The sequence below is a fragment of the Solanum pennellii genome, chromosome 10 (assembly GCF_001406875.1).
Source record: "Solanum pennellii chromosome 10, SPENNV200".
In the NCBI taxonomy this organism is placed as follows: domain Eukaryota; kingdom Viridiplantae; phylum Streptophyta; class Magnoliopsida; order Solanales; family Solanaceae; genus Solanum; species Solanum pennellii.
The window spans coordinates 80,678,150-80,704,656 of record NC_028646.1 but is presented as its reverse complement, the minus strand read 5'-3'; the positions used below and the strand labels follow the sequence as shown (position 1 = coordinate 80,704,656).

At 32.7% G+C, this 26,507-nt stretch overlaps 4 protein-coding genes and 1 pseudogene across 4 annotated transcripts; 2 read left to right on the top strand and 3 right to left on the bottom strand.

The window, feature by feature from the left end:
* The first annotated feature begins 1,001 nt into the window (after positions 1-1,001).
* Positions 1,002-3,369, top strand: LOC107001704 (aquaporin PIP2-1-like). Its single transcript, XM_015199668.1, has 4 exons — positions 1,002-1,371; positions 1,598-1,893; positions 2,856-2,996; positions 3,081-3,369. Exons 1-4 carry the CDS (start codon positions 1,077-1,079, stop codon positions 3,192-3,194), a joined length of 846 nt encoding a protein of 281 aa, XP_015055154.1. The 5' UTR covers positions 1,002-1,076; the 3' UTR covers positions 3,195-3,369.
* A 224-nt stretch (positions 3,370-3,593) lies between these two features.
* On the bottom strand, positions 3,594-6,202 carry LOC107002034 (annotated as a pseudogene).
* Positions 6,203-10,708: 4,506 nt separating this feature from the next.
* LOC107032115 (probable E3 ubiquitin-protein ligase LOG2) lies at positions 10,709-13,488 on the top strand. The gene is made up of 3 exons (XM_015233691.2): positions 10,709-11,370; positions 12,202-12,700; positions 13,100-13,488. Exons 1-3 carry the CDS (start codon positions 11,006-11,008, stop codon positions 13,190-13,192), a joined length of 957 nt encoding a protein of 318 aa, XP_015089177.1. The 5' UTR covers positions 10,709-11,005; the 3' UTR covers positions 13,193-13,488.
* On the bottom strand, positions 13,478-16,977 carry LOC107032113 (pentatricopeptide repeat-containing protein At2g32630). Its single transcript, XM_015233690.2, has 2 exons — positions 14,600-16,977; positions 13,478-14,422 (listed from the first exon to the last, which is right to left on the bottom strand). The coding sequence occupies exon 1, from the start codon at positions 16,765-16,767 to the stop codon at positions 14,950-14,952; it is 1,818 nt and encodes a 605-aa protein (XP_015089176.1). The 5' UTR covers positions 16,768-16,977; the 3' UTR covers positions 13,478-14,422; positions 14,600-14,949.
* Positions 16,978-18,784: 1,807 nt separating this feature from the next.
* LOC107001643 (pentatricopeptide repeat-containing protein At5g65560-like) lies at positions 18,785-23,778 on the bottom strand. The gene is given in 5 exon segments (XM_027912176.1): positions 18,785-18,923; positions 19,141-21,215; positions 21,292-21,397; positions 21,966-23,413; positions 23,416-23,778. Coding segments are annotated over 5 exon segments (3,672 nt in total). The 5' UTR covers positions 23,450-23,778; the 3' UTR covers positions 18,785-18,914.
* Positions 23,779-26,507: the final 2,729 nt, after the last annotated feature.

The following is a 26,507-nucleotide window of genomic DNA, read 5'->3' as shown; positions in this document are numbered from 1 at the left end:
AATGTATGTTTTGAAATCGGATTAAATTCAGATTAACGTAATCCTAAGTTACTATGATCTTAGTTGCTCTACACATTGAGACACTATAACCACTTAGGATATATTTGATACGAAAAAAAAATAATTTTTTATTTTCTCATATTTAATTAGATAGAATGTGAAAAACATTTTCTTCAAAAAAATAAATTCTACAAATGATAGTTTATGTTTGATGTATCATCCTATTTATCCAACGTACCCACATCCCACCTCCGATGTCTCCCCCTTCGTATAATTTTTTACTAAACTATATATAAATATTGTTAAATTAAAAATATTTTTCTTCATATCGAATGCACTAATAGCATCCTTTTTATTCTTTCTAAACTCGTGGAGATAACGTTATATAATATGCCTTTTTAACACATATTAATTCCTTAATAAAACCAAATGATTGGCTATATATTAGTGATTCTAATTAAGAAAAAAATTATGGGCTGAGTTGGACTGAACGGTGATATGAGTCATTATATATCAACAAAAATTAATTTGTGGTTTATACAGATGGGCGGTTCACTTTAACATTTTCATATTATGTCTTGTTTTTTCTTAAATAAAAAAAGCTATTATTATAACATAAGATGAGTCCCACACATAGAGTATTGATGTTTTTTTTTTTATTATTTATATATCTCGAATAATTTTCACTTATTGAATTAGCTTTTTAAAGTTGAGTAAATTTATCATAAATTTCTTAACCATTATCTTTAAAATTATAAAAAATTTACGTGCAAATTTTTTTTTTATATTTCGTTTATGAAATTATACTGAATATGTTATCTTATTGTTAGATATCAGACCGTTTTAAAAAGGTGAGCTATGTTGATAATGAAAATTAATATAACAAAAAAGAAATTAAAATGGGGCGGCTAAAAAGTGAGTTTAATTAATACTCCACTAATTAATTAATTAATCCAAGCTAATCCATATATAAATACCACTCTTCACTCTCTATCAACTCCACCACAATTAATTATTTTTACACATTTCCCTCTAACTCAAAAAAAAAAAACAAATTATTTTTTTATTAGTTACAAATGGCAAAGGATATGGAGTATGGAAATGACCAATATGCCCCTAGTAAAGACTACCAAGACCCACCTCCAGCACCACTTATTGACCCTGAGGAACTTGGAAAATGGTCATTTTACAGAGCTATTATTGCTGAATTTATTGCCACACTTTTGTTTCTATACATCACTGTACTCACTGTGATTGGCTACAAGAGCCAAAGTGATGGTGACCAATGTGGTGGTGTTGGCATTCTTGGCATTGCTTGGGCATTTGGTGGCATGATTTTTGTTCTTGTTTATTGCACCGCTGGCATTTCTGGTACGTTGAATTACGTGATCATCATTTCGTATTAATATTTATATCGAACTTTTCTTTTATTGTAACGTTTTCTCATACGTGAGCATGATATCCTGATAATAAGTAGTGATAAGATTTGAATTATGTAACCATCTAATTAGAAAACTTAAGTATCAGATCGAATGAGCATATGTTTATTTACTTAATTATGTTGCGGAAGATAAATTTAATGATTTTGTATATGCAGGTGGACATATTAACCCTGCTGTGACATTTGGACTCTTGTTGGCCAGAAAAGTGTCATTAGTGAGAGCAATTTTTTACATAGTAGCACAATGCTTAGGAGCTATTTGTGGTTGTGGTTTAGTGAAGTTATTTCAAAAGGCTTATTATGTTAAGTATGGTGGTGGTGCTAATGAACTTGCTGTTGGTTACAACATAGCCACTGGATTAGGTGCTGAGATTATTGGCACTTTTGTTCTTGTTTACACTGTTTTTTCTGCTACCGATCCCAAGAGAAATGCCAGAGACTCTCACGTTCCTGTAAGTATACAATTTTCCAACACTGCCTAACAATTTTTTTGAGTTGTAGAGTGATCTTGTTGTCATGAATTTTTGAGATTTGATATCTTGTCGCTCTGATTCGTCCTGAGGAAACATTTTGTCAATATTTTAATCTTATATACACGGTATAATTTTCTGACAAGAGAACATTCAGATAAACCTTTTGCATCCCTCCTAGCTTTGCCCTTACACACTGGTACTGTAAAAGATTTTTATAGATCACTTTTAGAATGGGCCTTGCAGTGTGTGATCCGAATTTAGTCGAGATTCGATATCAATCCGTATACAAAGTGGAAAATCAAAAAATAAAAGGGAAAAGAACACTTGTACCCTAATGAGGGAAACTATTTACAAGCGGCTAACCCCTACTTTCACACTCCGTGTTTTAAACTACTAATGCATGTTTACAGTTTGATACCATCAAAGTGTATATAAAATTTGATGGCATTAAAGAGGAAGAAGTGGTGCTTCAGGGAAAACACCACTCAGTTACTCCTTGATACTATTAGAGTGTATATATACTCTGATGGCATCAAGGAAGAACATGCAGTGTTTCAATTAAAAGACTGCTCAATTAATGTTTGATACCATCAGAGTATATAGATACTATCAGTGTATATATATACTCTAACCGTATCAAAGATGAAGAAGCAGTGATTAAGTGATTAAAACAAGGAAGCAGTCAGATAAATAGTTTGGATCGTGAATCCAATCAAAATAAATATATTCAGTTGAGTCTAATTTAAATAAATACTTTACCTAATGAATCTAATTTGCGTAACTATTTACCTAAAGATTATACAATAATTAATTATCACAAGGACTTATATTTGCACCTTTGATGTATAAAAGTTAAATTCCTGTCTATTGATGCTTCTTTTTACTAATAATTAACTTGAGTTAATCAATTAAGAAATTAATATTTTTTTAATTGATTAAAGGTATTGGCACCACTTCCAATTGGATTTGCTGTATTTATGGTTCATTTGGCCACTATTCCAATTACTGGAACTGGTATTAACCCAGCTAGAAGTTTTGGAGCTGCTGTAATTTATGGCAAAAATAAATCATGGGATGACCAAGTAAGCAATTTTTTTTAAATTTTTTTTACATCAAAAAATACTTTTTCTAAATTATAATATTTATTTTTTTGTATGATGATACAGTGGATTTTTTGGGTTGGACCTTTTATTGGTGCTGCAATTGCTGCATTATATCATCAATATATTTTGAGAGCTGGAGCATCCAAATCAATTAATTCATTCAGAAGCAATGCCTAATAATAAGAATTAATATAAGCTATATTGGCAATTATTATTAATTTTAAAATGTGCCAAAATATTGTAATTCCTTCTTGTTTGGTTGTTTTTAATTATTTTGGTTTTCTAATTTCTCTTGTAAATTTGCTTCAACATCAAAATAATGGACTAAGCAAAGTGTGTTCTACTCTTTCAATTTCTTGTCACTGGAAATACTTATTTACACGGAGTACTTATATCAAATCAATTTTAATATAACAACAATATACTCAGTGAAATCTCACAAAAATGAAATCTGAGGAGGATAGAGTGTACGCAGACTTTACTATTACCTTGTGGAGGCAAACTAAAGGGGAACAATATTTATATATTTTCTTGTGAACCTAGCTAATTATTCTTGTATATTCACTTTGAAATATTTATAAAAATCTATAAAATTTAAATCTTAAATCTGTCTCTGCTTCGAACCCTATATTTTCTCAAAGAGAGTATTAGGCCAACTTTGTGTGTGAAAAATATACACTTTGTACCAACATTTTTTAACTAAAGTTACAACATTGGACAAAAAACTATTAGATGATTGTTTTTGACCTATTTTAACATCTCCCAAATCAGCAAGAATTCCAGGTTGAATAATATTTATGTCATCTAGTTCCATATAATTTGCACTATTCAACATCTTGAAAACTGATGACATTTTTGGACGTAGACTGGCTATTTCTTGCACACAAAGTAACCCAATTTTCAAGAATCGGACAGCTTCGTCGCCTCGAAATTCTCCATTTAACATAGGGTCCACTAATTCTAATAATTTACCAGAATTGTACATTTCCCATGCCTGAAATAAATTGACCCCATCAGATCACTTAAATGATAACTATAGATAAACTGATAGTAAAAAGTGTAACTAGTTACATAAAGTATACATATGACAAATTATGTGTTATATACTAATAAATCGAAATTATTTATACTCTCAATATATGTAAGTGTCTCATCAAGCCAATGATATAGCAATTGAGCATTTTAGTAGCAATTGATGGTGTATATAATGTATATACACTAATTATACAGTGATTATAAGAGCTAAATTTTGTTGATAAAATGAAGATCATGATTATCAGATTGTAAAAAAAGTAGGATTAAGCTTAATTAACTTAATATGATTGATAATTACCTTGTTAACTAGGAAATGTTCTCCTCTCTCAATGTCAAAGGCAATAACAGGGCAACCACTGATTATTTCTAGCAATAATACTCCGAAGCTATAAACATCTGATTTTCGAGTTAAATGTCCACTGATCGCGTATTCTGGAGAAAGATAGCCTCTTCGGGCATAACATTAATCAAGAAATTAATAACATAATTAGCTTAGACACTCGTAAAGTTGATGTGTGCAATCAAAAAGAACAGTTTTGTAATATGTAACTTACAATGTACCAGCAACTCGAGTTGTAATATGTGAAATGTTCTTCGAAAATAGCCTAGATAAACCAAAATCCGCGATTTTTGGTGTGAAATTGTGATCAAGAACTATGTTGCTGGCCTTAATATCTCTATGTACAACATGAGGATTCACTTCTTCATGTAGATATGAAAGTCCCTTTGCTATTCCTTTCGAAATTTCTCTTCTAAGTTCCCATGTAAATTTACTTCTGTTCTGTTCTTCCCCTGCTTGTCAAACAACCATGTTAGTATGAGTTGTAATTTGTAGTTAAAAATAATTAACGTGGTTCGGATCGATGTGATCGGCACTTTACTGGGTAGTCTGGTGCACTAAATTCCCTCAGATCACCATGTGTGGGATCGGGTGTAGGGTCAAACCACAAGGATCTATTATATACAGTTGGGACAAAGGATATCGTATATAGTATGCAGATACCCTGTTATACTTTTGAGACATTAGTGTTTCTGCTGTCCAAAAACTAGAGCATAGATATCCTTCACTCTAACTGAAGAGTAAATAGGGACACGTGGTGCAATCTTATCCACGACCCTGACAGATAAGATTATGACACGTGTATGTCCGTTAGTATAAAGGGTATATATTTGCTTTAGTTTTTGAACGACAGGGGCATCAATATTCCAAAAGTACGACGGAAGGTATCTGCATATCATTTACGATAGTTCATGGATATATTTTTATCCTTTTTCCCTATACAATCTTATATGTATTTCTACAAAAGGCTGTTTCTAGCTCAAATAAACGACCTTCTGGTCACATGACTATAACTTTATCAGTATAAAGAAGTAAAAATTTAAAATTTAAAACGCGCGAGAGATGAAAGAATTACCTAGTAATGTTTGTGAAAGGCAATTATTTTCCATGTAATCATAGACTAAGAGTCTTTTAGTCCCATCAACACAATATCCTCTGAGGGTGACAAGATTTTCATGTCTAATATTAGACAATGCAGCAATTTCTGATATAAATTCCCTTTCACCTCTCATTGATTCTAAATCAACTAATAAAACTTTCACAGCCACAAAGCTTCCATCTTCAAGCCGACCCTTTATAAAAAAAATGCACAAAATTAACTTAAATAGTCGTCCACCTAACAAAATAGTCGAACAACAACAACTTATTGATAAGTAAGGTCTGAAGAGGAACGAGTGAAAATTCTTCTAAACTTTTCAATAATATGTTATGTAATTCAGTACTCGTAAAGTTAAAAGTCAGATAAAAAAATGTACCTTGTAAACAGAACCAAATCCTCCTTCTCCAATTCTATTTGATGCTCTAAATCCATGAGTTGCTACCTTCAATTCTTTGTAAGAAAAAATAGAGAATTTTTGAACTCTTTGTCCACCTTTTTCTACAATAATTAAGATATGTACAAGTTTAATTAATTAAGCAGTTGTTATAATTAAGAATGTACAAATGGGATTAGAGAAGTTAATTACCATATGGAATAATTTGGTTAATTTCCATAATATCAGATGATGGATTAAAACAATTGGAAAATGCAAAAGAAAACTTCATAACTCTTTAATGGCTAATTAATTTCTGAAAAATTAACATGAAAAGCTAGAAAGAAGAGAAGAGGATGGGAAATTAAAATAGAAAAGAGCTTCATTTAATGAACAAATATAATATCAAGCCCACATATTTTGACCATTTCTCATCTTTGAAGTATACAGCTTTCTCCTATTTTATATATAAAAAAAAATCTTTACCTTACTAGTTCCACTAAAAAAAAATAAAATAGAAAGAACTATAAATTTATCATTAATATCGATAAAATTTACTGTTTAGCTATAAAATTTATCAATCATATATTAATCATGACATATATGTATCAACTGATTGATACTTTTGAGTTTTGTCTAGTGGACAATGGTCAATGAATAATGATCATCATTTATCAATCATCATATTAATTATTGTATGGTAGCTAACTGAGAGATACTTATATTGATTCTTCAAACTTCAAACTTATCCATTTTAGTTTTAGTAACCTAGACCCAACTTTGAGAATTAATTACAGTTTGCATAGTTTGTTAATATAAATTCTCGTTAAGTTTAAAAAAAATTTGAACTTCTTTCGATTTTTATTTTTTATAAAAATCACATGTTCTTATAAAAATTTAAAACTATTAAATATATCATATGATGGACGAAAAGTGATTAGGAATATATTTAAATTTAACTAGTCAAATAAAAAAATATTTTTAAAACTGTTAATAATTTAAAAATATAGCGACACATATATATTATATTATATTATATAATTCAGTAATATTTCGATAAACGATGTTCAATCGATCCCCTATTCATTGGTCCAAGTGCAATAAATATACTCCTAAGCAACACATTTCCTTCATGTTTTGACAAATGTTTTACCTATTTTTAAGCCCACAAATAATTCATGTCGAACTTTTTTTTGACTTTTTTGAGTGTATTTTTTCGTATTTTAAATTTCTTAGTAAAAAGTTTAACTCTCTAACAAAAATATAAAGTTAATATATGATAATAACTGCTCTGATTCCTAATAAATATTGTGAAGATATTTAATTGATGAATATTTGATTCATAAAATTCAATATTTTTTGTTAGATCCTTGATAAATATTTTAATACGTAATTCAAGAGTCCAAATATTTATTATTTTATTAACAATTTCCAAACTGACATGCTGGTCATTACAAGAGAAGGATGCAAGGTGTACATTTAATTTTTCAAAAGTAAATTGTTGACTACTTACTTTAAAAGAAAAATTATTCCCCTCTACATATATTTCTTAGAAAACTTGAAATTGTTTCCATTAGAAAACATTTTTGAGACTGTCTTTCTTTCCCTTTTTAATCGAGAATGGGATATAAATTCGATTGAACTTAATAATTTTGAACTAAATTTTGATCCATTATATTATGTATAATTATCATTTTAGAACCTAACAATAACAAAAAATTAAAATTTTAAATTTTGACTTGATTTTTATTGTGGACGGTGATGTATGTAATTATAGCCTCCCGCATTCCCCGTCAATATAATAACCGGCGCAAATTAATCCTTTTTTTTTTGAAATTTTATAAACGTTTGGTCATAAAAATTAAATATTTTTCATTTTATATATAAAAACGTTTCTTAAAATATTATTTTAAATAAAAGTTATTGATTTGAATGAAACAGGGACAACTTTAGACTCTTTTTTTTTCACTAATGACAAAATCAATCTTACAACAAATTAAACAGAGAAATAATCATTTGTAAGAAGAAAGAAAATTGAAAAAATAGAATAAAAGTTAGGTGCATGGGTTGCCATGGGTGACTTTTATAACGACTAGTCTCCATTTTAGTAGTGAGGACTGTCCACAGGTGAAAAATTTAATCCATCAGATATTTACGTCAAATTAATTTTTAATTAATTAATTTAATTAATAGTTAAAATTTTTATATACATTAATTAGTCATGACTAAATGAATTAAATGTACATATAAACATAATTATATATTCATGTATTTTTTTTTTATTTTTTTACCGTAATTTTCATGTATCACTTTGCAAACTGACAATCTGAAGGGCCTTTACCAGCCGAGCTACCCCTCAGAGTTATATATTCATGTATTGATTTGGAATAAACATCTAATACAGGTAAAAACTTATTTGTACTCGATGGTTATATCAATATATATTAATTTATCATGGCTAAGTCATGCACTATTAATATTATTATAAGGTGTGTGTATAAACTATAATTTAATGACGAGAATCATGTGAATTTGTCAACATTTGGGTTGGCAGTTTAAGGTTAATCTTCTAGATGAATTCAATTATACAATTAAGAAGAATTAGTATCCTCGTCCTCTGTTTCATATTATTTGATTATTGTTGACATAACATATTTAAGAAAATCTTATATAAATAAGTTTTTTACTAAATATAACTAATCTTATTAATGATATATTGAAGTTTTAAATTTGATTTTTATTATTTTGTATTGTTATTTAAAATTAAGAATAACATAAAAAATAATAAACTCTTTTGATTCATTAAATTAACAAGTAAAATGTAATATTTATTTTTGATATAGCACGATCAAATAAAATAAAGTGGAGGAAATCATGAACCAACTTGAGTTGTGTCATGCATGCGTGCACTTCTCGTATTTGGGTGTGGGTATGAAGCTAGATTTATAACATGTTTTTATTGATTACAGTTAATATATTTTTTAATTATTTAACGTGATATATAAGGTATAATAAATTATAAATAAAATATAAAATTATTTTATCCTATGTTTGATTAGAGTCGGAGATATTAAGTAGTGCTTGGACCTATAACAAAATAAGTTATTTATATACATGATCAAATACTCCATCTATCAAGTGGCGGATTCAGAATTTTATGTTTATGAGTGCTCGCCACCTAATATAAAAGTTACTGCGAGTCGCCTAGTATAAGAGTATATACATGCATAACTATTTAAATGTTATAGTTAAAAGAACTTTTCATTTTTTAAAAATTTTTTTAGAAAAAAAAAAAGAATTACCGTGAGGGATTTCTGAGGTGCCAAAATTTCTCAAGAAAAATAAGAAAATCTTGATTTTCTTTCAATCACAAAAAATTGGGAAAAGGGTCTGAAATATATTCGAACTTAGGTTAAAATTGTTGTTACAACACCAATCTTTGGAAAGGACTTTTTACCCCTCTACACTATTTAATAGTGTATTTTAAAGGTATATATGTGTTCATGTGAATATAAAAAATATTGCATAATCATAAATAGTAATGTGTCCACGTGGGCATAAATATGCCTTTAAATACACTATTAAATAGTTTTGAGGTAAAAAATACACTATAAAATAAGGCAGGGATAAAAGATATTCCATAAAGTTTAATATCGTAATAACAATATCGATCAAAACTAAACCAACTCACCTATAAAGCCTTTTGTTTACTGGGTCCTAAACTGTTAATATATCTATGTTATATTTTTCTTTTATATAAATATACGAACTTATGTCAGGATTAATGGGTGCTCGAGTATCCGATAAGATATATGTGGGTCCGCCCCTGCATCTGTCCCTAATTACTTGTTCAATTTTCATTTTTTTAGTTGTTTCTGATTACTTGTTCGTTTTGATAAATCAAGAGAATTTTTTTTTTTTACTTATTATATCTTCAATTAATTATTTTGAAAATGATAGAACTTTTTAAAATCTTTAAATTTTTAATTCATCCACTTCATAATTAGTAGGGCTAAAATGACAAACGCACTATGTCACAATTGAGATGATGCATGATCATCGGTGGGATAGAGTATTGTGTAGTCTTTAGGGTTGCTTGTATAAGAATTATGAGTTATCTCAATATATCAAATTTTTAAAAAAAACGTGGTGTGGAGACATGAGTCCTCATGTGTGTTTTTGATATTGTGACTTATTTAAATACTTGTCTCGGTGTTGTTGTTATTTGTCTATGTTGTATGCTTCTTGCCACCTGTTAAGTGCTATAGTTGATTTTATACTATTACTTATTGCATATTAGTATCTATTTGGGTCGGCCGATGATATCTACTCGGTACATATTGTACTGTACTGACCCCTATTTGTAGTTTTCTTCTTTTTTCTTTTGTGGAACACAACGAGTTATACCAACGACTTCAACTAGCCCTCAGCTATAGCTAGTCTCCAACACATTAGGTTCCAGGATGAGCTATTTATTCTAGCTCGTGTTGGATTCTCTTGGTCATGTCAAGATGTCCTTAGTTTTCAGACACAAACTACTTTGTTTTTTTTTGTTTTTTTTTTGGTACTCTTAGACTTAGTATTTGAAAATTAGATGTCTAACTTTCATATTTGTGGAACCAATTTAATAGACTTTAGTGGATTTATGTTTCTTACATTAATAAAAATTAAACTTTCGCATTATGGTTAGTATTTTGTAAGTTAAACCATAAATATAAGTTCGATTGAATTTGTTGGATCGTCCACTCAAGACTCGTTTTGAATCGCGATAATAAAATGGTAAATTATGAATGATTAATAGCTAAATAACTTGTTTCCAACTCATTGGATATACTTGAAACTTTTATAGAAAAAAATTTACAGGAACTTTTTAACTTACCTTTTTCAACTCCATACTGTAAAATGTAAATATTTCTGTAGCTGTACAATGAACATTCATTCCTCAATTTCATCTTCCTTGTCTTCTCAATTCACTAATTCAGTAAATTCCCTTTGAGTTTCTGTTGATTTCTTCGTTGTTGTGCAAAAAAAGGAAGCAAAGGGTGTCTAAAACTCTACAAATCTGTCTCTTTCATGGTGTGATCAGAGGTAAAATTAAGCTTCTGTAATCCGAATTTGACTTTTTACTTTCAAAATTTGAGATGGGAAATGCTGGAAGCAGGGGTGTGAATGGCCGGAGACGACGCAACAGCCGGAGGAGCCACCCACCACCACCGCCGCCACCTCAACCGGAGATACGTGCGAACGGGTATGTGTTTGCGGCAACACCGTATCTTTCTCGATTCCCACATGGGCCATCGTATTATCAGTACCCGGGGTACTATTCGACGCCACCGCCGCCGCCGCGGCCACGGGCAATGCCTGTACCATATGTGTTGCATCAAAAAGCAGTGACTATACGTAATGATGTTAATCTGAAGAAGGAAACATTGAAAATTGAGCCTGATGAGAAGAATCCGGGGAAGTACCTTGTTGCTTTCACTTTCGACGCCACCGTTTCTGGAAGGTACTTATTTTTGTGTGGGGTTGGGTAAGAATTTGTGCTTTTTGAGGGTCGTTTGGATTTTAGTATCGGATAAAATTTATATTGTGTTTGGTTGACGATATAAAACGACCTCATATTGTTATCTTTCACTATGTGGATCAGGGTATGTTATTTCATAAGTTGTCTTTAATGTCAACTTTGTTGAGTATTAGAATGAAATTGGATTCAGAACTGCAGAATGAAATTACTAGGTTCATATTCGTATAATATACTCTATGTTTCGTATAAGTTTAATGATTCATACATGATTTTGTTGTATACTCTCTATGTAGGAATGTAGTGTTTTGTGTTGTATGTGTCATTTTAATCAGTATATGTATGTTAAAGTTTTGAACTTTTTTGACATATAAGTGTATGATTTGGTTAACACAATTCATTTGCTGATTTTCCCTTAAGTTGTATGACTTGCAAACTTTAGTTTTCTTGACATAGATATGATTTGGTCATAGTTCATTTTCTGGGATTCCTTTGCACATTGCGTCGTGTTGCTACTTAGTAGTTCTTGCAAGTTATCATTCTAACAAATTTATCTGTGCGTTGTTGATATTCCTGCATTTCATCATTCAAAATCGTTAATCAGCAGCCCTATATGCTCTTGAAATAATGAGGATGTTTTTTTGCTGCAAGTCATATAATGTCAAATCCCTTGACAACTCATTAATTGTTGTATTTGGTAGACTTTTTATCTTACTCATTAATGAGTTTTAGTCATTAGTATGGATCTTCAAGAATCATTCACAATTTTTTTTATCTGTAAAGTGTTGAATTGGTTTTTTCTTTAATCTGTTGCAGCTTGACTGTCATTTTCTTTGGAAAAGAAGGTGAAGATTGTTTGTTGACATCTATGAAAGAAAGCTTACTTCTACCAATAACTGTTGAATTTCAACAAGGTTTATCTCAGAAGTTTAGGCAACCCTCAGGAACTGGCATTGATCTTTCGATGTTTGATGAAGCAGAATCCTCCATAGATGCTGATGCAGATGTATATCCATTAGCGGTGAAACTAGAGGCAATCCCAGGTAAGGTAAGTGTACCGGAGGATGAGAATGCAGTATCCGGGTCCACAAATTCCCAGCTTACTCTTGCAGTTTTTGAAAAGGATAAAGGTGAATACAATGTTAGGGTGGTGAAGCAAATACTTTGGGTCAATGGCATGAGATATGAATTACAAGAGATTTATGGAATTGGTGATTCAATTGATAATGAGTTTGATGGAAATGATCCTGGGAAAGAATGTGTGATATGCCTTGCTGAACCTCGGGACACAACTGTACTTCCATGTCGACACATGGTATGGCTTTAACCTATCGTAACCCTTGCATCTAAGGTGCTGGTCTGAATATATGCACAACTATCTTGAATGCTTTGTTTATTCAGCTTCTGTTGCAACAGTTTTCGCTAATACAACTTGAATAACTCTTCCCTGGCCTTAAACCCCACCTTATTTCCTTTCTTTGGTTAGTAGACTGGCCATGGTTCAAAATATCAACACAATATCGTGTATCTAGCAGTAAATATGATATGCATCAGTTTCATTGCGCTTGATAAACCAATGCATCAGCTTGTGTGTTGATTTATCTACATTTATTGATTGAAGAAGCCATACATCACACAACTGTTTCTTGTTTGTCTTATTTATTGGTGCAATACTATTATATGCCACAAATATTGAGTATTTTCCTTGATGCAGTGCATGTGCAGTGGTTGTGCAAAAGTCTTGAGGATCCAGACAAATAGGTGTCCTATATGTCGGCAGCCAGTTGAGCGACTTCTGGAGATCTAAGTCAGCGAAGGTGCTGAACAGTAAATATAGGAACAGTTGCGACTACACTCTTGTATATCTGTTTTCACTGTAATCCTCTCATTTTTCGATTTAGTTTGTAGGTTGTTTCTTTCTGTTGTCTTTCACTTCCTAGATTAGATAATCCAACAGTTAGGCTCTTAAATTTTCCAGTGGTTGGACAAAGTGCATTAGATCACAAAATGCTGTAAGTTTGATCCACTTTGTTCAACCCTTCTGTAATTAAAACTATGCGATGCTTTGGTTGAATACTTTGGTGTGTTTGGCTTGAATATAAATTTCTCTGTTCTTTTCAAATTTCATGACTAAATTTTCATACAAAATCTACTGTCGGCCAATAGCCAATAGCCAACACCATCCAAAAGCTATTTAATGCACATGTGAACAGCTGTTCTTGAGGAGTTACCTGAAGTTGTTTGTGGTTGAAGCAAGCAGTTTGCCTAAACATATCTCCTTTAATAAGTATGTCAATGTTCCCATCTATGTCATATGGGAAAAGGCTGTGAAGTCTTTATACAGTGGTGCTTGTCTCTGTTCCAAAGATATCCAAGTTTAGTTTATACATCCCAACGAAGGCCTTATAACCTTTTCCCTCATGTTTGTGAAGAAGAGAAGTGGCACCAGATGGAACAACATTAACAGAGGAAGCATCTGATTTTTTGGCTTTGATGGTGCTGGTGGAACAAAAAACTGCAAAGGGAGGAGCACTTTATCCACTTGGTAAATAGCTAATTGATTATCATCAGTGTAAATTGTGTTGGACACACTTGCATTGACAATCCCAGTAGCTGTCCCATTTGTGGTTATATTGATTGGACTGGGTGCTGCATAGATATTGTTTCTCAGAAGCCAATCAGCCACAATGATGAGAGTTGCCACAAGACATCTAACATCTATTCTTTCACCTCAGTATTAAAACACACTGCCTATCTGAAAAGTCTTTTCCATCATCTAGTACAAGACAAGAAACACATCTCTCTGTTTCTTTTTCTTCTTCCTTGTGAGAATATCTGGCACTAATATCACATGATTCTTCCACAAGAATGATCCAACTTCTAAACCACATCACGCTTTTCGTAAAAACTTACATGCGGTATAGACTTAAGATTAGAACTAGGCCAACTCAGTCAACAAATTGTAACGTTACCTACAAACTTGCCATCATCCACCACTTCTTTCTTCTAGTTCTTCCATTCTCAAGAGAATATTGTACTGGACAACAAAGAAAGCAACATAGCTTAAAGAAAATATGTGTAAGCTAGCAAAATATTTTGAAAACAAAATGCCTCCAAAGTTTGAGATAATACACTAAGCAGTGGTTTACTCATCATGACTGCGTACCAAAACAAAACTTGTCTTTTAAAACCATAACGTCCTCCGGATACTTACACATATCATAGCCCTATCATCCTCTTGTAGATCAATGTGCTAAAATCATAAGAGGAATTCAAGCAGCTTACATCTGACTATCTGTGCAGTGCCTTTGCTCTTTCTTGAATCTTTTGTAAATGTATATCAGATTATGTCAGACCATGTTCAAGGACAACATAAGATCTGCAATGACAAGCAACAAGCCAGACACATTGAGTCTGTGAGCGTGTCCTGCAATAAATTCCTTTATATAAAACATCCGGAGGATATATTGAACAATCTGTTATAGCTCCAATTAGCTACATTTGATTTACTTTTGATGTTTACGATTACATGTCCCTAGAGCAACTTCACATACTAAATAAACGTCAACCATGAAGACTGCCCACGAGAGCAGAATATGCACTAGCATCAGGTGTAAGTCCTGCCTCTATCATCTCATCATATAATCTGAAGGCTTCATCTGACCTGCCCTCTTTCGATAAGCCAGAAATCATTGCTGTGTAAGTCACCACATTTGGAACTATACCTTCTCGAGGCATCTCGTTGAAAAGTTTCAGAGCATCATCTACCTTCCCTGATATGCATTCTCCGTGTACAAGTGAGGTGTATGTATAGGGATCAGGTTTCAGGCCTTTACATTCCATAACATTCTTTAGCTTATACGCTTCCTTCATCATACCCTTCTTGCAATAACCATCCATCAGGGTATTGTACGTTGCCGTATTAGGCTTAATTCCCTTTGTTTCCATCTCACGAAGTGTCCTTTTTGCTTCAACAAAATTTCCTTCCTTAGAATATATACTGATCAAAGTTGTATGAGCAACTTCATTTGGAGCTACACCTCGATCCACCATTGAGAACAACCATGTCTTTGCTTCCTCGCACCGATCTAACTTACACAATCCAGTAGCAATTATGTTGTAAGCATATACATCAGATTCATACCCTTTCCCCTCCATAATTTTCTGCAGCCTCCATGCTTCATCGATATTACCTTGCTTACAGTAACCATCCATCATTGTATTAAATATAACTGGACCAATATCAACCCCCTTACTCTGCATCTCATTAAGTAAAACTTCAGCAGCTTGCATCTGTCCAGCCTTACACAAGCAATTTATCAAAGCTCCATATGTGTGAGCATTCGGAACGAGACCCCTCTCCACCATTTCATCAAACACTGAAAATGCTTTTTTGACATTACCTAACTTACTACAACCACTAATCATAGAGGTGTATAAATGAACATCTGGCTCTATGCCTTTCCCTTCTATTTCCCTAAACAACCTATCAACCTCTTTAAGATTGCCAATATTACAATACCCGTTAATCAGTAGAGTATAACTCGTCACATCAAGATCCAACCCCTCTTCCTCCATAGCCACCAAAATCTCCTTCAGAGCCACAAAATCTGGCTTCTTCATACAAGCATCTAATAATGTGTTGTAAGTGTACACATTTGGTTTCACCCCTTTACTAACCATTTCATCCATGAGTTTTCTTGCCTTGCTAACCTCTCCTACTTTACACAACCCGTCTATAACCATCGTCATAGAGTACACCGTAATTCTCACATCAAATTCAACCATCATCTCGAAAAACTCAACCAGTGAGTCATACTGTTTTCGTTTTTTCATAGCAAGTAAGTAAACCATACAAGATCTATCATCTATCTCAAACCCACCATTCTTCATATACTCAAAAACCTCAAGAGCATCCTTAAACCTCATACTATCAACATATACCCTAAACAACATGTCAAACATCTTCCCCATAACTTTATGTTCTACATGATTCTCACCCAAAAAAGAAGCTACTTCTGAAATTGGTTTCCTTAAACTATCATCAGAAGCAACTGTATGCAATATACTTTTGGCTTCAGCAAACTTCCTGGCTTTAAACAAGCGCAAACACAAGGCTATATGTGATTCAAGATTGGGTCTTTCGAAAGATTTATTTTTTTGGAGAAATTTGAAGAAACTTAAACAAGATTGTGTAGGGACAGATGGGTTTGAAAAAACCAGATGGGTTACTTGGGGATTGAGGTAGGAAGTTAGAGATGGGGGTATTTCCTTTGTAGAACTGAAATTTATCAGAGTATTGGAGATCAATTTAGCAATTTCTTCATTTGGTTCTTTGGGAAAAAGTTGTTTTGCAGTTTGGTAAAACTTTTGAGTCGACATTTGAGAATAAAACTGAGATTTATACAATGGAAGTTTTATGAGTTTAAAGAGATTACCGGAAGGATGACATGTTTTTTCCCGGTGACGGAGTCCAGTTCCCGGCGACGTTTTGTTTCTTCAGTAACTGGGGAAGACGGGTCAGCTGAATTTTAGCCTTTGTATAGTTTTGAAAGAGCTTAAAATTTGGCCCAAATTCTTCTTGAAACATCCATTAAGTCCCTTTTTTAAAGTTGTGTTTTTGTTTTTGGTATCCCATTCGATGTCTGTTATTCACATTGAATTCTTCTCAAGATCCACGAAAAGTTTCAAATTGAGGATAAAATCGCTTTATAAGTTTCACGGAAAGTTCAACGCTCCATAAGTTTCATGAGAAGTTTCAACGGAAAGTTCCACATTTAAATGTAAAACGCTTCATAAGTTTCATGAGAAGTTTCATATCGAGGATAAAGTGTTTTCTAAGTTTCAGGAGAACTAGAACCTTCTCAACTCTGATCAAGGATGAAGGACTGTGTAATTAGTGATAACTCCTCTTCATCGACTCATTGGTTCAAAAAATTCTTTTTAGTACAAGGCTTTCTCATGGTGAAAAAAACATTATCAAGTGTGGTTTTCTGTGTTTTTAATTCTTATAATCTGTTATTCTTTTTATTTGTTGATTTTAAAGTGAGAAAAAAACGAATGTAATTATTTCACATCACATAATATTCCTAAATAAAAGCATAAGAATTTCCAAAATATACAACAATGTTGAATACATTCCCTTCGTTTTACAGCTGATTCTAGTGTTAGTTGACAAAGGAACTGAACATTTCAAGGTAAAATAACCAAGAAACATATCATTAGAATGTGGCATAAATGTAGTATTCATGTCATGCTCTACTTCCTCTTAAATTCTTTCAACATTGTCTTCATAGCTCAGCATCTTCATCAACACTTCTCTTTAGGGTTTACAACTCGCCGTTCCACTTAACTGTAATTGGATCTTCTCTATATACTCTTATCTATGTAGGATATACATGTATCACCAAGGTTGGAAAAATCCAAAGGTATATCATTGAGTACTGCGGCTAAAAGAATGAGAAGATTAATTCTTACGACTTTAAGGATCATCTGTATGTCTCAAACCTTCCAAATTTGAAGTTGAATGCAAAGGCTTGAAATTCCTGTAGGATCAGAACTTCATTATCTTCATACTTTTCAGCAGGCAATTACTTGCTTTGACGTCAAATCTCCAAACCTATTGCTAGATAAAAATCTCAAGGCTAATGTTTTTGATTTTGGGACTATCAAGAATTGGTCCAGAAATTGATCAAGCAGTGGAAGGAAGTTTTTTATTACTTGATCCAGAGTATTTTACAAGGCAACAACTAACTGGGAAATCTGTGGCAAGCCTGTGGGTATAGTTGTCAATCTCGTATTGAAGGCAAGATAAAACTAGAGTCTTTGCTAAATTTTGTAAAGACTTCCAAGAAAATGCTTGTTCTGGTGTAAATTGATCCACCCTGCGAAAAATTATATGTATTGTAACTCTAAAAAAATGATAAAAGAACAAGGTAGTCACTTTGTTGATATTTCATGTTGATTCAAGTATTTCTTTTTTGATAAAGGTAACAGTATGTTGATTCAAATGATAGCAAGTTATTATATTCTAATGTCATCTGAATACTCACAGATGTCATCGAGCTCCAGTCTTCTTAGATCATAGTCTAAATGAAGGAAATCAAGCAGCTAAAATCTGAGCTGCACTTTTGCTCTTCTTTGGGTGATCAAATCGATATCAACCTTGAGTTTATAGCAGACAATGTCCGTGGACAACACTAAGATCTGCAGTAACAAGCTAGGCACACCGAATTTCTGCAGGATGTCCTGCACCATATAATTCAGTTTGCTCAAGTAAAACACCATGAAGAAGTGCAAAACAATCTGTTATACCTCCAATTAGCTAAGTCTGACTTACATGAAGTTAAAGACTTACAAGATAGTATATCCACAAGTGCAGGGTATTTAACAACGAGTGTTAGGCCTGCCTCTATCATCTGATTATATACTCTTTTGATAGGCCAGAAATCATCATTGTGTAAGTCACCAAGTCCGATCTGGAACTAAACCCTTTGTAAGAATCTCGATCGAAAGCTTCAAAGCAGCATCTACTTTTTCTGATATGCACATGTACATCTTAGAATACAAACTCTGGACATAATAGAAGCATTCTACAACAATAAAATATACAAAAGCACAAGTACAATAGCTAATAGTTCAAGTCTGTGAATTCCAGTTTAATTTAAAAACAATCTGCTATATACACTTCTGACTGGCTAAATCTAATCCAAATAAAGTTCACTATGTAAAAGTTTATAGAGAAGAATTTCTCACTCTAAGTGCAGAGTATGCAGCAGCATCGGGTATTACGCCTGCCTCTATCATCTGATTGTATAATCGGAGGGCTTCACCTGATCTGCCTTCTTTTGATAAGCCAGAAATCACTGCTGTGTAAGTCACAACATTCGGAACTAAACCCTTTGTAGGCATCTCGTTGAAAAGCTTCAGAGCATCATCTACCTTTCCTGATTTGCATTCCCTATGTACAAGTGAGGTGTATTTTTTAGCAATATTTCCCACCTTGCAACAACCATCTATCAGGGCAGTGTACGTTACCGTGTTAGGCTTCACTCCCTTAGTTTCCATCTCAATAAGTACCTTTATTGCTTTAGCAATATTTCCCACCTTGCAACAACCATCTATCAGGGCAGTGTACGTTACCGTGGTAGGCTTAACTCCCTTAGTTTCCATCTCAACAAGTACCTTTTCAGCTTTAGCAGGATTTCGCACCTTACAATAACCATCTATCAGGGCAGTGTACGTTACTGTGTTAGGCTTAACTCCCTTAGTTCCAATCTCACTAAATACCGTTTTTGCTTCAATGAAATTTCCCTGCTTGCAGTAACCATCTATCAGGGCACAGACACTGTTTGTTGTTGTGTTAGGCTTAACTCCAGCAGTTTCCATCACCCTAAGTATCCTTTTCGCGTCAACAATTTTTCCTAGCTTGCAATAACCATCTACCAGTGTAGTGTATGTTGCCGTGTTAGGCTTAATTCCCTTAGTTTCCATCTCAATAAGTGCCCTTTTTGCTTCCACAAAATTTCCCTGCTTGCAATAAATATCGATCAAAGTTGTATAACTAATTGTATCTGGAGCTACACCTCGATCCACCATCGAGAGCAACAAACTTTTTGCTTCATCATACAATTCTAGCTTACGCAGGCCCGTAGCAATTATATTGTAAGCATTTGCATCAGGCTGATGTCCTTCACCCTCCATAATTGTCTGTAGCCTCAGTGCTTCATCCACATTACCCTGCTTACAGTAACCATCCATCATCGTATTAAATATGACCCGGTCTACACTAATTCCCTTTCCTTGCATCTCATTTAGTAAAACTTCAGCTCCTTGCATTAGTCCAGCCTTGCAGAAGCCATTTATCAAAGCTCCATATGTGTGACCATCAGGAATGAGGTCTCTCTCCACCATTTCAACGAACGTTGAAAATGCCTTCATAACATTACCTAACTTACTGTAACCACTAATCATGGAGGTGAATAAATGAACATTTGGCTCTATACCCTTCTCTTCTATTTCCTTAAATAACCTCTCAACCTCTACAAGATCGCCAAAAGTTGAATATCCTTTAATCAGAAGTGTATAACTAGTCAGATTGAGATCAAAACCATCCTTCTCCATTTTCCTCAAAATTTCCTTTACAGCCACAAAATCTTGCATCTTCATATATGCTTGTAACAATATGTTATAAGTATAATCACTTTGTTTCACCCCAGTACTAGCCATTTCATCCACGAGCTTTCTAGCCTCACAAACCTCCCCCATTTTACACAATCCATCAACTACCACCGTCATCGAATAAACTGTAATTTTCACATTAAACTCAATCATCTTATGGAAAAACTCGAACAACGAGTCATACTGCCTTTGCCTTTTCATAGCAAGCAAGTAAACCATACAAGCTCTATCATCAATTCTAAAGCGCCCTTTTTTCATATAATCAAAAACTTGTAGAGCTTCATTAAACCTCATGTTATTAACATAAACACTAAATAACATATTAAACATCTTCCCTATAACCTTACACTTTACATGATTCTCACTCAACAAAGAAGCTATTTTTGAAACTGGTTTCCTCAGACCATCAGTAACAACAACAGCATTCAATATATTCTCGGCTTCAGCAAACTCCTTGGACTTTAATAAGTCTACAACTACGGCTAAATGGGTTTCAAGATTGGGACTTTTCTTGAAATTGAAGAAATTTGAGCAAGAAGAAGGGGAAGGGGGGAAGAGGGAGATTAGTTTGGCAATTTCTTTAATGGGTCTATTGGGGAAACGTTGTTTTATCGGTTGGTAGAACTTTTGAGTCGACATGTGAAGAACAACTCAATACCTATAAACTTGAAGAGTGCAATTTGAAATTTTCATTTCTGAACTTCAGAAATATTGGTTACCTCTATTAACGCAACTGAACATACCCTGTTTTCCTTCGAGCTAGAGATATCCTTTTTCCCGGCGAGCTGGAGATACCTTGTTTTCCGGCGAGCTTCGGCGAGTTCCCGGCGAGCTGGAGCAAATTAATAAAACTGTAATTTGAAGGTTTTAAGAGAACTTGGAGAAAACGGCTGTGAAGAATTTTGATTGAAATGCAAAAGAGGTCTCATAAAAGGTATACAAATTGACCCTCTATACTTTTGAAAAGTTACATTTAGTCCTCATATTTAACGTTTTTCTACTAATTTAGTCCAATTATTCCTCTCCATCAACTGAATTTCAATTGTCAAATTTAGCACCTCGTGGAACTTAAATTTGTCATTATTTTATTTAGACATATAAAATATAACTTATTCTAATTAAAGTTTCGAACACATGATAAATGGATATAGTAATAAGTAAATTTTGTTCCGTTGATTTTTCATATTTTTATTTAATTATCTCGTAAAAGATACATGAAACTCTTCTTAAAAAAAAGAAGATTTGAGGCAGGTTTCAAAAGCACAAGTACAATAGCTAATAGTTCAACTCTGTGAATTCCAGTTTAATTTAAAAACAATCTGCTATATACACTTCTGACTGGCTAAATCTAATCCAAATAAAGTTCAGAATGTACAAGTTCATAGAGAAGAATTTCTCACACTAAGTGCAGAGTATGCAGCAGCATCGGGTACTACGCCTGCCTCTATCATCTGATTGTATAATCGGAGGGCTTCACCTGATCTGCCTTCTTTTGATAAGCCAGAAATCAATGCTGTGTAAGTCACAACATTCGGAACTAAACCCTTTGTAGGCATCTCATTCAAAAGCTTCAGAGCATCATCTACCTTTCCTAATTTGCATTCCCCATGTACAAGTGAGGTGTATGTATAGACGTTAGCTATCAAGTCCTTAGATTCCATCAGAATTCTTAGCTTATAAGCTTCATTCATCATACCTTTCTGGCAATAACCATCTATCAGTGCAGTGTATGTATTGGTGTTAGGCTTAACTCCGTTATTCTCCATCTCAATAAACGCCTTTTTAGCTTTAACAAAATCTCCTTGCTTGCAATAACCATCTATCAACGCAGTATATGTTGTCGTGTTAGGCTTAACTCCTTTAGTTTCCATCGCAATAAGTGCCCTTTTTGCGTCAATAAAACATCCATGCTTGAAATAACCATCTACCAGGGCATTGTACGTTCCCGTGCTAGGCTTAATTCCCTTAGTTTCCATCTCTCTAAGTGTCCTTTTCGCTTGAACAAAATCTCCCTGCTTGCAGTAAATATCAATCAAAGACGTATAAGCCAATACATTTGGAGCTACACCTCGATCCACCATCGACAGCAACAACCTCCTCGCCACGTCATGCAAATCTAGCTTACGCAGGCCAGTAGCAATAATATTGTAAGCATTTGCATCAGGCTCATGTCCTTCATCCTCCATAATTCTCTGTAACCTCAACGCTTCATCCACATTACCCTGCTTACAATAACCATCCATCATCGTATTAAATATAGCTCGATTAATCCAAATTCCCTTGCTTTGCATCTCATTAACCAGAACTTCAGCTTCTTGCATTAGTCCAGCCTTACACAACCCATTTATCAAAGCCCCATACGTATGACCATCAGGAACAAGTCCTCTCTTAGTCATTTCGTCGAACACTTGATATGCCTTCCTAACATTACCTAATTTACAATAACCACTAATCATAGATGTGTATAAATAAACATCTGGCTTTACACCCTTCTCTTCAATTTCCATAAATAATCTCTTCATTTCTCCAAATTCTCCAAAATTTGAATAACGTTTAATCAGAAGTGTATAACTTTTCGGGTCGAAATCCCATCCTTCCTTCTCCATTGTCCTCAAAATCACCTTCACAATCAAAAAATCTGGTTTCTTTATACATGTATTTAATAGTTTTTTATAACTGCAACTATTTGGTTTCACAAATTTATCATCCATGAATTTTCTTGCCTTATGAAACTCCCCCATTTTACACAATTCATCAATTACCACTGTCATCGAATAAACTGTAAATTTCACTTCAAACTTAACCATCTGCCGGAAAAAACTCGAACAAGGAAGCATATCGTTTTTGCCTTTTCATAGCAAATACACCATACGAGCTCCATCATTAATCATTTATTTCAATAGTTACCGGCGGAAAACTAATGTTAGTAGTAGAGGAGCAGTTTCCCGGCGAAAAGATGCAACAGACATGTTTTCCGGCGACAGTGACTGATTCCCGACGAGGCAAAAAGGTGTAAATTGGAGTTCTTCAGGACTCGAGGGAAATATGGTGAAATGAATTTTAGCCCTCGTATGGTTTTGAAAGTGTCAAAATTGGCCCCATATACTTTCAAAAGGTCCAATTAAGTCCTCATATTTAACAAGAAGTCCTTTTTAACTATTTAACTCACTTTAGTCAATCATTTGTGTAATTATCCCATTTTATCAATTTAATTTTAATCTCATATATGCAGTTAAAAACAATTTCAAATAGTTAATCCTCTAATTCAGTTTCAATTTATTTGTCCTGCTATCGTTTTTAATTTATAAAAAAAGAATCATCTTTTAGTGCATTAGATGATTCTTTTAAGGACAATAAGAAAGAGTGTAGAGAATTGAATGGAATATATACTCATACAACAAATGAAGTAACCTTGATTCTTTGAAGTTTGAATCATTATATTGTTAGCATAAATTTTGGAACAATCACTAATTACATAAAACTATTGCAATAACAATAATAACATATCTAATGTACGTAAATATTATCTCTATCTTGTAAAGATCGAGAGAATGTTTCTGAAAGATCCTTCACTTCAATAAAAATTATATAAAACTAGAGAAACAACTCATATATATATAGGTACACGCTTCAAGAAACAGAATGAATTAAGCGAAGAATTGAAAACCTATTTAACTTTTTGTTGTTCTCCATGAACTTGAAGTTGTTTGTGCAAACATCATTTAGTGATTGATGATGATGATCAGGGGGTTCTGCAAGAACTTGAACTTTGACAATAGATCCATCTTTGATATTATAAACAGATAAAAATTGATCACTTTTCATTTCTTTAGACTTGTGATAAAGTCTCATGTATTCATCTCCCCATACCTTTTTTATAATTTTCATCAATTCTCTTACACTACTTTTTTCTCTAACTTGAGCATAGAATTCTGATGTTGGAGACTCAAATTTGATCTTCATAATTCTTTGTTCTCTAGCCATTGTTTGTATAAAATAGGGGAAAGAAGAAATTGAAGATTTAAGTAATATAAAGTTGTCTTGGAATGTTTAGAGGATATGTCAATGTTATTGAGTGTATATATATATACTATAAGTATAAATAAGATTTTGGGATGGGATATTGGTACTTTGCTTAATGGGATAAACATAATAATCTCTCTTTAATTATTTAAGATTAATTTTGTCACATTTTTAATTTGAGGTGTTAATAATTATTACATTGTTTTATTTTAGAGAAAATGCACAAGTACCCCCTCAACCTATACCCGAAATCCCAGTGACACACTTATACTATACTAAGGTCCTATTACCCTCCCTGAACTTATTATATAAGTAATTTTCTACCCTTTTTCGGCCTACGTGGCACTATCTTGACAAAAAAGTCACCCAGTGTTGGGCTCACAAGATAGTGCCACGTAGGCCGAAAAGGGGTAGAAAATTATTAATAAAATAAGTTCAGGGAGGTAATAGGACCTTAGTACAGTATAAGTGTGTCTCTGAGATTTCGGACATAGGTTGAGGGGGTACTTGTGCATTAACCCTTTATTTTATATAGAAGATAAGATAACGTAATATCTAATGAAATATCTTAACTCAGAAGATATTTTTTGATTATTCCATCTCACGTATTAAACGATTTATTAAAAACTTAATTTTATATTGTGATTTAAATTATCTCACACGCTATTACTGTTTCTTAATAGACACAAAATGTAATAGTATTCACATGAATATATATCTATTCAAATATATATTATGTATCTCAATTTTTGATGGTATATAAAAGAGGCAGATTTAAAATTTTAAATCTACTAGTTTAATCGAATTCTTTAGGTACCGAATACCACATGATGACTAATACTTTAAAGCTTTGTAAACAAAAAAAGAACAAATATTGAAATTGACAAAAATGTTTTAATCTTTGTACTTTATTCCTTTCTTTCCACTTAAGGCAGCGACCTTTTTTTTTAAGGGATTGGTAGCAAACTTAATTGGATTGGATTGGAGAAAAACAATGCATTATCTACTTTTTAGTCAATAATAATTCACTCTTTTGATTAGTATATAAATATAATTCTAAATTAGACGTATTTTATTCAGAATTATCCTGAAACATCAATTATCGTAATTATTAATTCCTTGAACATTTATCCTCATAACTATAAATGATTTTAATTCATAATATATACGATTTCATATCGAAGCTTTTGCACAAACCTAAATTTTCTTAGTTGGTAGTTTGCAAGTTGTTGGCTGTTGGATTGGTTACATAAAATAAGAAGACTAGTAGGATAAATTTTGAGATATTTTTTTATCCAAACTTAAATTTGTTAGGTGTGAGTGATGATTATTTTGTTGGACAAATTTTTCTTCAAATGCGGCAACTCGCACACAACTCCAAAAGTTTGTTAGGATTGATATAGATATTTTTGAACTAATTTGAGTTTTTTCAAAAAATTATATTTTAATCCAAAACTTTTTGTGGTTATATTCTTTTTTAAAGCTGTATAAACGGGCGGCACATCGATGATTCGAATTAGGGTTTTATTTCATCAATTATATATTGTAGTTTCTTAAAACTAATGTAAGTCGACTAAGTATATAATAGCAATTGACTGTAAGTTACAGAAAAATTTTAATTCATATATGCCCCTCTTAAGTTTCGATAAGTGGTCTATGGTCCCCTTAGATATTATGTAAATTGTATTTTTCTATCCATGAATATATATTTTTTGTCGGGAACTCTTTACTGACGAATCAAATTTCAATAATGTGTTTATCGCAATATCTCTCGTACGTGAATTTTTTTGGTGATTATGTCTTTCTAGGCTTCTACTTCCTTATATTTTTTTTGAAAAAAAAAAAGAACTGCAGATCCTCCCAGAAAAAGAAAAAAAAATTATAATAAAATAACTAATTAAGAAACTCACAAAATTAGT

What these genes read in the sequence shown, in the direction of transcription:
- LOC107032113 (XM_015233690.2), bottom strand. Translation starts at nt 16,767, where the DNA reads ATGTCGACTCAAAAGTTTTACCAAACTGCAAAACAACTTTTTCCCAAA.
- LOC107032115 (XM_015233691.2), top strand. Translation starts at nt 11,006, where the DNA reads ATGGGAAATGCTGGAAGCAGGGGTGTGAATGGCCGGAGACGACGCAAC. An exon ending in GACGCCACCGTTTCTGGAAG is followed by an intron (nt 11,371 to 12,201) that starts GTACTTATTTTT and finishes AATCTGTTGCAG; the next exon opens with CTTGACTGTCATTTTCTTTG. An exon ending in TACTTCCATGTCGACACATG is followed by an intron (nt 12,701 to 13,099) that starts GTATGGCTTTAA and finishes TCCTTGATGCAG; the next exon opens with TGCATGTGCAGTGGTTGTGC.
- LOC107001704 (XM_015199668.1), top strand. Translation starts at nt 1,077, where the DNA reads ATGGCAAAGGATATGGAGTATGGAAATGACCAATATGCCCCTAGTAAA. An exon ending in TTGCACCGCTGGCATTTCTG is followed by an intron (nt 1,372 to 1,597) that starts GTACGTTGAATT and finishes TTGTATATGCAG; the next exon opens with GTGGACATATTAACCCTGCT. An exon ending in CCAGAGACTCTCACGTTCCT is followed by an intron (nt 1,894 to 2,855) that starts GTAAGTATACAA and finishes AATTGATTAAAG; the next exon opens with GTATTGGCACCACTTCCAAT.